Source organism: Quercus lobata, chromosome 11 (assembly GCF_001633185.2).
Source record: "Quercus lobata isolate SW786 chromosome 11, ValleyOak3.0 Primary Assembly, whole genome shotgun sequence".
NCBI classification, from domain to species: Eukaryota; Viridiplantae; Streptophyta; class Magnoliopsida; order Fagales; family Fagaceae; genus Quercus; species Quercus lobata.
This window is the reverse complement of record NC_044914.1, coordinates 17,828,106-17,837,692: the sequence shown is the minus strand read 5'-3', so window position 1 is coordinate 17,837,692 and position 9,587 is coordinate 17,828,106. Positions and strand designations below refer to the sequence as shown.

Here is a 9,587-nt window from a genome sequence, read left to right as displayed (position 1 = left end):
TTTTATTTTGTATAAAATAAAATATAAGAAATGAGGTTAAAACCGAAAAATCGACAAAAATTAAAAACAAGAAGTGTATATTATTGTGAAGCTCCCTCTTGGAGACTTAAACGGTTGAATCTCCTTCTCCAAATTTCTTTTTTCCACCTTATCCCTTCTAACTCGTCTTCTAAACGTGGTTAAATTGGAGCTGATCCATTATTCCACTTGAACCCGAACAAAGTATTAAATTATATGCTTAATAGAAACAACAATCCGTTTTACTCGATAAGTTTTTAACTCATACTCGATCTTAACTTGAGCTAAATGGATTGAACTTGTACTTGTACTCAACCCAATTCATTCGTTAGTGGACTTTATAGTGGAGGGGAGGTGCCCATGAAGGCAAAAATTCACGAACCAAATTCATTTAAGGGTAATCGAAGTGTCTGATATTTGGAGGATTTTTTTTTATGGGACATAGAGTAGTATTTCAAAAATACTTGTGTTTAAGATAGTTAGTGTATGTTTGGCAAAAATTATTTTTGCCAACGTATTTTACTATTTAGCTTATTTTTACTACTATTTATGGGTTCCACTACACTTTTTGATATTATTCATGGGTCCTACTATACTATTTTAAATAATTTTTATATTTATTTACAGTACTTTTAGAAAAAAATTTTCAATTTTAACAAAATAAGCGGATCATAAACAGACCCTTAAAAAGTGACCATCATTGGCATGTACCTTATCAAGTATGCCTAGTTTTGGTAGAGGACTTAGGTGGAAGATTATCAAAATACCGGCAACAGGAAATTGCTTAATAGGAGGCATTAAAGGAGTTAAACGATCAATTCATTCCTTGTTAAACTTTGGTTATTACTTAATAGGGATTCGATGAAAAAGATGAAGCACATCAAAACTACAAGATTATATGAAGAATTCATTTTGTTGATGTTGGACATCAAGCATATTGTCAAGGAAGACAAGTTATTCATTTTTCTATGAGTAATAAGGGCTTTTTGTGCCAAATATTATGTTTTTGCATACAAATTAACTGAAAAGCCTCCGCTCAAACTTATTTAGTTATGTAGCACATTTTTGGAACTTGAGTTTCAAGCTCAAGTTTGACTTATCTTGGAACTTTTCTAGTTATGTAGCACTTTTTTAGTTATCTAATTTTTTATTTGGATAATTTGATAACATTGAATCACTATTTTTTTTTTTTTTTGATGGGAAAGACAAAAACTTTATTTAAAAATGAGAAGAGGAAAACATAGCATCCTGAAAAACAAATGAGTCAATAAAAGAGGGACATTCCTCTATCCATGTCATAAAATCAGAAACGCCTTTAGCATGAAGAGCTAAGGTGTGTGCCGGTTTATTTGCTTGCCGCTTCATGTGTTGGATCACTATTAATTGAATGTTTGGATCTATTTTGTAAATTACTTAATTGATGAAAGTATCATAGAAAAAGAAGGAAATTTTTTTGGTTAATTATGTTGACAACCTTGAGATATAGTGATTCAGCAAAGTTAGAATCTCCATACATGATTTTCAATAAATGACACTTTGCTTCCCTTTCCAAAAAAAGAAAAAAAAAAAAAAAGAACACTTTGCTTTCAAATGAATAAAATAATTAACATTGTCCCCCTTTTTTTTGAATTATCAGTGTAGTTTATTAGAGGAGGGGAGATTCGAACTCTAGATCTCATGAACATACTAGGATTTGCTAGTTAGTTGAGATACAAGTGGGTTAAGGAGAAATCAAGCGGGTTCCACTATATTGAAAAGTAGCAAAAACTAATAAACAAATATCATTTTAACTTAAAAGAAAAAAGAAAAAATATATATACAAAAAAATTTGATACCTTGTTTGTAGTTAGTAAAATAATGATATCAATTATGAGCTTAAATGGGAAGCCATATAAGCTTTGATAGCACTTGTCAAAAATGTTTTTTATTTAAAAAAAAAATGAGTTGTTTCAAAATCATAAGTTATTTAATAACTTTTTATCACAACTATGACACGATAGAATGTAAATGATTATCTATCACTTAAATGGACCTATCGTTATTTTTTTTTTTATCACTTACCCTCAATCATGTTATACTTGTGGTAAAGAAATTGCGTAATTTTTTTTTTTTTTTTGAGAAACTGAAATTGCGTAATTTGTTGTGGCAGTAGATTTTTTCCCAAAAAAATGGGTAGACTGCACTGAAAAACTCAACCTTCCCCCACGTAACAATTGTGATAAAAAGTTGCTTAATTTTTTGTGTCATTATATTTTTTCCCCAAAAAAATTGATAGACTGCACCGAAAAACTCATCCTTCGCCCGACAACTTTTTTGTTTTAATTTTTAATTTTAAGGCCTGTGAAACGCATGGCCATATTTGATAGGGGGATCTGATGAGCTTTGTGGCAACCACTGACAAACCAAACCAACCACTCCAGTCCAGAGAACACTCCCCCAGACTTTCCTTTCTTCCTCTTTTTCATATCAGTTAGTCAGTTACTGTTAGAAGCGAGACATGCAGCTGCTTTTATCTCTAACTTCACCCCCTACGCCTTGTAATAATGCTGCCTCTTGCCTCTCAATGAAGGTCTCTTCTCTCTCTCTCTCTCTCTCTGAATATGGTTTTCAAATTGAAAGTTTGTAAGAACATTGAACATTAAATTGTGTTTGTTGTGAAGAGAAACATAAACCCAGTTCCCAAAAAGCAACAACCACAACAACAACAACATCAAGTACTGTATTTCCATCTCAAGAGCTTGGTTCCACCACTAATAATGGCCGCACTTGTAGCCTTATCTCCTATCTGCCATACCCCAGGTAAGTCCAACCAACCAATATTTAAAGGTATTTAATAGTACACACCCAAACAATCTTGTCACATGATCCATTGTTATACACATTCTATTACAGCTATTCTCATAGAGAATTATTTAAACATTATTGCATGTCCTCCAACTTAATCATTTAGCATGTTCTTTACTCAATTTTCCTAGCTAGCTGTGGCAAAGCAGCACACTATAAGTTACTTGTTATTATTTTCAGGACTGTTTTGCTAAATCTTCAATTTTGTCCCAAACATATTAACTACTCCAACTGGTAGCTCTTCAGGGATTATTTAATTATTTATATAAGTGAGTTTTTGGTGTTCCAATGGGAGGGGAACAGGAGATTCAAACTAGCTTCAGAAGGCATGGTCTTCAGCTGATTGTGTTAACTATTGGCATTGTTTTGACAAAAAAAAGAATAATTGAAACTCTTTAGAAAATTTTCATTTATGTCAGATTGGTTTGTATAGCTTTGTGTCCCTATTTTCCCTGGTTTTACTTAGTTTCCCATTTGGTGCAGTTTCATTTGGACAGACCATAGATGTACAAAGAGGAGCGTCTTTGTTTCGTCGAGCTTGCATTGGGTGTCATGATGCTGGCGGAAATATAATCCAGCCGGTGATGATCACTTTACTCATGCAATCCAGATGATTATTATTCTAAATCTGTTACTTCTTTAATCCATTGCTTCTCATCTTCCCAGGGAGCAACACTTTTTACAAAAGATCTTCAAAGGTAATCAAATCAGAAATCCATTTTTCTGTTGGAAATAGCATGCCTCATGATATATGCAGTTTAAAATGAGCATGAAGACAGAAAATAATGGAAGTATATCAAAGAAAAATAAAAATCTTATTTTCCCCAAATCCAAAAAAGATATTGAACATGTTAGATCAGAAGCTGTATATTGTGTTGCTGCTTTTACAGGAATGGAGTTGACACTGAAGAGGAGATATACCGTGTGACATACTATGGCAAGGGAAGAATGCCTGTGAGTTTCTTCCTGTAATTTACATCTCTTGCAGAATCTACTCCCTCGCATCTTTCTAATCCAATATAAAATGTCTTACGTCTCTATGCAGGGCTTTGGAGAGAACTGCACGCCAAGGGGCCAATGCACATTTGGAGCCCGTTTGCAGGAAGAAGAGATCAGGCTTTTGGCCAACTTTGTCAAGTTACAAGCTGATCAAGGGTGGCCAAATGTAGAAACTGAAGAAGATTGACTCCAGCAACTAAAAGGTGTAAGTAGTTACTAAGCTGACTAAAATTCTTCAAATATTAGCTTATTGCATTGTATCACATTCAATTAATACCTTCAGGCATGGCTCAGTTGTTCAGAGTTAAGCTATCATTCAAAACTAGTTCTTCTTGGCATGACTTGACGCAGAATCCTCCTGTAGATCCATATGCTCATTACTTACATTACTCAATTAGTTCCTCACATATAGAATTAGTATGAGAACAGAGTTATCCAAATGGAGTGAGATAGTTGACAATTTAATATCTTGTCAAATTGTTTGAAAAACACTTGCGAGAGATATCCATTCTTTAACTTCAGGAGATATGATTTTCTACATATTTTTATCATTAGATTATAAATTGAGTAAGGATACAGTTGTAGGCCTTGTGGTGTTTGCTAACTTCCCTGCCTTTTAATGCTTGAAGCACGATCTAGAATCTTAGCCCACATCGTTCAGATGTTGAGGAATGGATAATTGGCTTACGACGCAACTTTGTCCTCGTAGCTTGTTAATCATATCTGTAGGGAGAATATTTTCTATAATTCATTATTGTTGGTTTCCTTATAACTATTAGGATATAGATAACGTATCAATTTTATATTAAACAAGGAATAATAAATTGGAAATTTGTAAATAGGTATTATTTGCTGAACAAGGAATAATGAATTGGAACTTTATAAATATTTAGTATTCTAGAAATTTAGTGGTCTTAGCCTAAAGTAAGAGGGTTCGCCTAATAGGGGTGCATCATTGTGAATATTTGGTGATACTGAAGATCAAAATATTAGCATCCCTTGTGTAAAGTAGATGATCCACATGTTTCCAAACTATTGTAATTCTCATGGTAGAACAGCTCCTATGTTGCATTGTCCTTTGGTAACATTCTGGTGTAGTTCTGAAAACATCCTCGCAACCACTTGTGGGTATATATTGCCTCCATAGGAGTCTACAATGACCTTTTACAGTTTTACCAAATGCCACTAAGGAAATTTGTGCCTACTTCTGTTTAATTATTTATATTTGGTAAGTAAGTGCCTACCTTTATTGAATAATAATGACACTTGATGATAGGCATAACTCAGTCAAAATACATTTAATCCAATAATCCAAGGTACTTTTATTTTTTTATTTTTAACAGAGGAAATCTTTGTGAGCAGAAAATACTTTTCTGAATAAGAAATTATTTTACTTTGGAAATGCTATCTCCGATTTTGGAGAAACATGTATTTGTGGAGGATTCCGATTGTCTAAAATGGTTATGTTACCATGGAACATATAGAAAATCTTACAGGGATGCAGACCTATGTCTTACCAATATCCTCATGGTAGTTTTCTACCTGAACACAGGCAAGTAATGTATCAATATTGAGGAAAAGTTTGTTAAATTGCAATTTTAGTCTGTCTAGAGAGTTGTATCTTGAGCTATCCACTCCTAAAATTAAAAAATAAAATAAAATAACAAAGTAAAATGTTTGCATGCTAAACATCAAGTTATCTTATCTAAAATAATTTAAAATTTCAATATCTTGAATTCATATGAAGAAGAAGATTTCGAGTATAAAATGATAGGATGCAGAGCTTGAGCTAAATGAAAGTTACAACCATAGAAGATGCAAATCACCTAGCAGTCAAACTATTAGAGACTAGACATTCTAAAGCTAGAATGGTTCGTGAGAATTTTTTGATGAAGCTTCTTGTTTAATGACAGAAGATATTCCAAGAACACTGTCATCAGTATATCTTTTCTCTTGTTCTGCCTGGGCATTTCACATTCTTAAAGGTGTTATTAATGACCAGGCACTTTACCCCCCTCCTCCCCCTTCATTTTATTTTTTATGTTTTATTAATATTTAAGCATGTCCATGCCAAATTTTAATACAATTTTACAATTTCCTTTGTTCTAGAATTATCAGATGCTTTACTTATATATATATATATATATATTCTTTGTTCTGCAAAAAAGTGTGCATGATTATCTGTATAATATCAAACATAAATCAAACAATCAGTTTAACTGTCTACATGATGCAAGGTGCTTGACATGACAAAAAGAGCAAGGTAGTTGTATTTACTTCTGAAAAAATGGACCCAAGCCTGAATAATTTATTTCTTGTCCTATTTCCTCTTTCCCTAAGATAGAGAGACTTGGGATCCTTATTCATTCTAAGAAACATTTCTAGTTCCCGTTCTTTTCTCCCCCAGAAGGAAACACTGGGACATTTTGCTTAAACCTGAAAAAGTTTCTAGGATCAATGACAGTCTTTGAATGAACTAGTCTCTTGAAGTTGTACTTGAATGCTTCAAAGCCCAAGTATTTGCTTGTGCATAACTTCTATTATTATTGTTGTTGTTTTCCCCAAGTCAAGATGCCTATAGTTCAAATAGACCTCTCTCAGAGACTTTGAAACATCAGGTGCCATGTACGCAAAAATCCTTCTCGTCCACCTGTTGTATTCCTGTGTTTCTTTGTTGACACCCCAAGTGACTAAATATTGGATTTTATATAAATTTCCAGTGGGAAAGGCATTTCTCAATTATAAATCTTACTCATCTTTTCACCATAGGTGTTCAGATCAGCTTGAATCTCTCCTTTTCCATAATCTGAGGTTTCGTATGGTAGAAGTAAAGATGGATAAATAAGCAAAAGTACTCTTGGTGAAGATTGCCGGAAGTTAAGATGAGTTGAATTTGAAGTTTAGATTAAACTGAGAGAATGAGAATGAAGAGTAATGGAAGGTTTTTAAGGTTTGGAGTCGCCATATTTTCTCTCTGACTATACTTGTAACTGGAAATTTTTAGATTGCCCAGATATAGTCCGCGTGCCTGCTATTATGTGCTTGAGACAAACAAGAAAGTTGAAGTGTAATGATTACTGTTTTAAAGAATGGAAAGTTCAAAGTAAATGTGAGAAGTTCATTGTCACAACTAACAACACAAAGAATATTCTTAAATCATTGTATGGCAAATGACTTATTTTCTGCTTGGATGGCATGATTTGGACCATATGAATGTTACTATTTTGCCCTTTAACTTCATACAAACTCATAACAAGATCTTTATTCATTCTCGAAACATTTCCTAGTTCCTTTCTTTTCTCCTCAAGATGGAAGCACTGGGATGCTTTGCTCATTCTTGAAAAAGTTACCAGGATCAATGAGAGTCTTTACATGAACTAGTCTCTCGAAGTTGTTCTTGAAATACTTCAAACCCCAAGTACTTGCTTGTGCGTAGCTTGTATTATTATTTTTGTTGTTTTCCCCCAAGTCGAGATCCCTATAGTTCAAATAGGCCTCTCTTGGAGACTTTGATACATAAGGTGCCATGTAGGCATAAAGCCTTCTCATCCACATGAGGTTTTCCTGTGTTTCTTTGTCATCATCCCAAGTGATTGAATATTGGATTTGATATAAATTTCCAAATCTATGTGGGAAAGGTGTTTCTGAATCTGAAATCTGACTCATCTTTCCACCATAAGGTGTTAAGATGAGCTGTGATTGCTCTTTTTCCATAAGTCTTTGCCATAACCCTTCCAACCCTGTGTTTGAAATGGGTTCCTGTACATAGTCTGATTTTGCTTTCATGAAGATATCTGTTAGTGGGCTCCTATCAAGCAAAACTTCTAAGCGATTCGTAGTTGAGAAGCCAGCATAGTAAAGAACAGATTCTATCCAACTCATTTCAGTGCAATTGTTGCGCTCCACGCCCAACTCAGGAAAACTATCTTGCATCAAAGCGAGGAGTTTTTCAACTGGTCCAAGAAACAAGCAGGTAAATGAAAGTCGAATAGTTTTTCTGCCATTTGGATCTGCATTAGCAACTCCTGCAACTACATGGAGGAAAAGATCTTCATGAAGCTTATTTGCAACGGTTTGCCACTTCTGGAAATGCTCAGTTGCACCTTGTTCTAAGGTCTTTTGGACATTGAAAGTCGTTACAACTGGTGGTACAGGAACCAACCTAACTTGCCACGAGAGAATGACTCCAAAACTTGACCCTCCCCCTCCTCTGATGGCCCAAAAGAGATCTTCTCCCATTGATGTTCTGTTTAGTAGTCTACCATTAACATCAACTATCTTAGCATCCAAAACATTATCAGCAGCTAGGCCATATTTTCTGAAAATGGTACCAAATCCACCTCCACTAAAGTGTCCCCCAACACCCATAGTGGGACAACTCCCTGCTGGGAAGCCATAGACCTTACTTTTCTCTGCAATCTTGTAATACAACTCTCCTAGAATTGCACCAGAATCAACCCATGCACTCTTGTTTTCTATATCGATGCTAATAGACCGAAGATTGACAAGATCAATGATGGTGAATGGAACAACATCAGATACATAAGAAAGGCCCTCATAGTCATGGCCTCCGCTTCGGATTCTTACTTGCAGGTCATATTTCTTGGAACAAATTACAGCTGCTTGGATGTGGGATTCATGAAACGGAGTAATGATAAATTGTGGTTTTGAAGAGTTCACGAACCTTAGGTTTCGTATGGTAAAATTTAAGATGGATGAATAAGCAGAGCTATTCTTGGTGAAGACTAATTCCAAACTTGAATTAGAATCCTGTAAATGAGATGAAAAGCATTGCAGGAAGCTCTCATTAGTTGAATTTGAAGTTGAGGACCAAACTGGGAGAATGAGTAAGAAAAGTAATGGAAGAAGGTTTTTTAGTATTGGAATTGACATATTATCTCTCTGATAACACTCTTAACAAAAAATTATGAGGTTGTCCAAATATAGGCCTTGTGTCTATCTATTTATGTGCTTGAGACAAACATGAAAGTTGAATTGTATTAATGTTCAAAGTAAACGTGAGAAGTTCATAGTCATAACTTGGACCAATGATGGCATATGACTTATAATATTTTCTTATCTTAGACGCATCAATTGCCCATTAACATCTCTATAAATACTAAAATGATCTCTTTGTCAACTAGTAATTTGTTGTAGAGTATGGTGCCCCTTGCCTACATCGAAAGTTTGTGTCTTATAGGATATTTAGAGAATCTGCTGCCCTCACTAAATTGACTTGAGAATTCTATGTACAATGTGGAATATTTTAAATACACTGTGTGAAGAAGATTCTTGGCCACAAATATAGTCTTCGGTTTTTTTTCCTTATCTTGGGATGCATTAACGAAACTCTTAGAATTGCTACAATTTTCAACTTTGTCCTTCAGCCATTCTGTGGGATGCGTTATTTTCAACAACCTTATCTTGCTCTAGAAATTAGTTTGGTCAAAATACAGCTCTAAGAAAAAGTGAAGGCATCTAGAAGCTAGACATGAGTTGGCAGTGGAAATGCGTTGAATTTTTAAGGGTCTTATTATTATTATTATTTTTTTAATAATAGATTCAGAAGGATTTAAAAATTTCAGTTGCTACTCCATGATGATTATTCTTTAGTTTTTTTTGTCAAACTAAAACGCTGATTTGTTTTTTTTTTGGTATAGTTGAGATTAAACCATGTTCCTTGTTCGGCGATAAAAGACCTCGTCAAACTAAAACAATTTTGTTTT

The 9,587-nt window shown here is 34.2% G+C and overlaps 2 protein-coding genes across 5 annotated transcripts; one reads left to right on the top strand and one right to left on the bottom strand.

The window, feature by feature from the left end:
* The first annotated feature begins 2,274 nt into the window (after positions 1–2,274).
* Positions 2,275–6,923, top strand: LOC115969036 (cytochrome c6, chloroplastic). 4 transcript variants are annotated; one of them, XM_031088595.1, is made up of 7 exons: positions 2,275–2,587; positions 2,679–2,817; positions 3,346–3,443; positions 3,529–3,560; positions 3,753–3,816; positions 3,908–4,064; positions 6,631–6,923. In XM_031088595.1, exons 1-6 carry the CDS (start codon positions 2,516–2,518, stop codon positions 4,046–4,048), a joined length of 546 nt encoding a protein of 181 aa, XP_030944455.1. In that variant the 5' UTR covers positions 2,275–2,515; the 3' UTR covers positions 4,049–4,064; positions 6,631–6,923. The 4 variants fall into 4 exon arrangements, with proteins under 4 accessions (XP_030944455.1, XP_030944454.1, XP_030944456.1 ...); XM_031088594.1 differs by lacking the exon at positions 6,631–6,923 and adding an exon at positions 4,491–4,869; XM_031088596.1 differs by lacking the exon at positions 6,631–6,923 and adding an exon at positions 4,145–4,387 and having other exon boundaries at positions 3,908–4,066.
* A 105-nt stretch (positions 6,924–7,028) lies between these two features.
* Positions 7,029–8,901, bottom strand: LOC115969034 (berberine bridge enzyme-like 8). Its single transcript, XM_031088592.1, has one exon. It carries the CDS (start codon positions 8,752–8,754, stop codon positions 7,165–7,167), a length of 1,590 nt encoding a protein of 529 aa, XP_030944452.1. The 5' UTR covers positions 8,755–8,901; the 3' UTR covers positions 7,029–7,164.
* Positions 8,902–9,587: the final 686 nt, after the last annotated feature.

What these genes read in the sequence shown, in the direction of transcription:
- LOC115969036 (XM_031088595.1), top strand. Translation starts at nt 2,516, where the DNA reads ATGCAGCTGCTTTTATCTCTAACTTCACCCCCTACGCCTTGTAATAAT. An exon ending in GCGGAAATATAATCCAGCCG is followed by an intron (nt 3,444 to 3,528) that starts GTGATGATCACT and finishes TCATCTTCCCAG; the next exon opens with GGAGCAACACTTTTTACAAA. An exon ending in ATGGCAAGGGAAGAATGCCT is followed by an intron (nt 3,817 to 3,907) that starts GTGAGTTTCTTC and finishes GTCTCTATGCAG; the next exon opens with GGCTTTGGAGAGAACTGCAC.
- LOC115969034 (XM_031088592.1), bottom strand. Translation starts at nt 8,754, where the DNA reads ATGTCAATTCCAATACTAAAAAACCTTCTTCCATTACTTTTCTTACTC.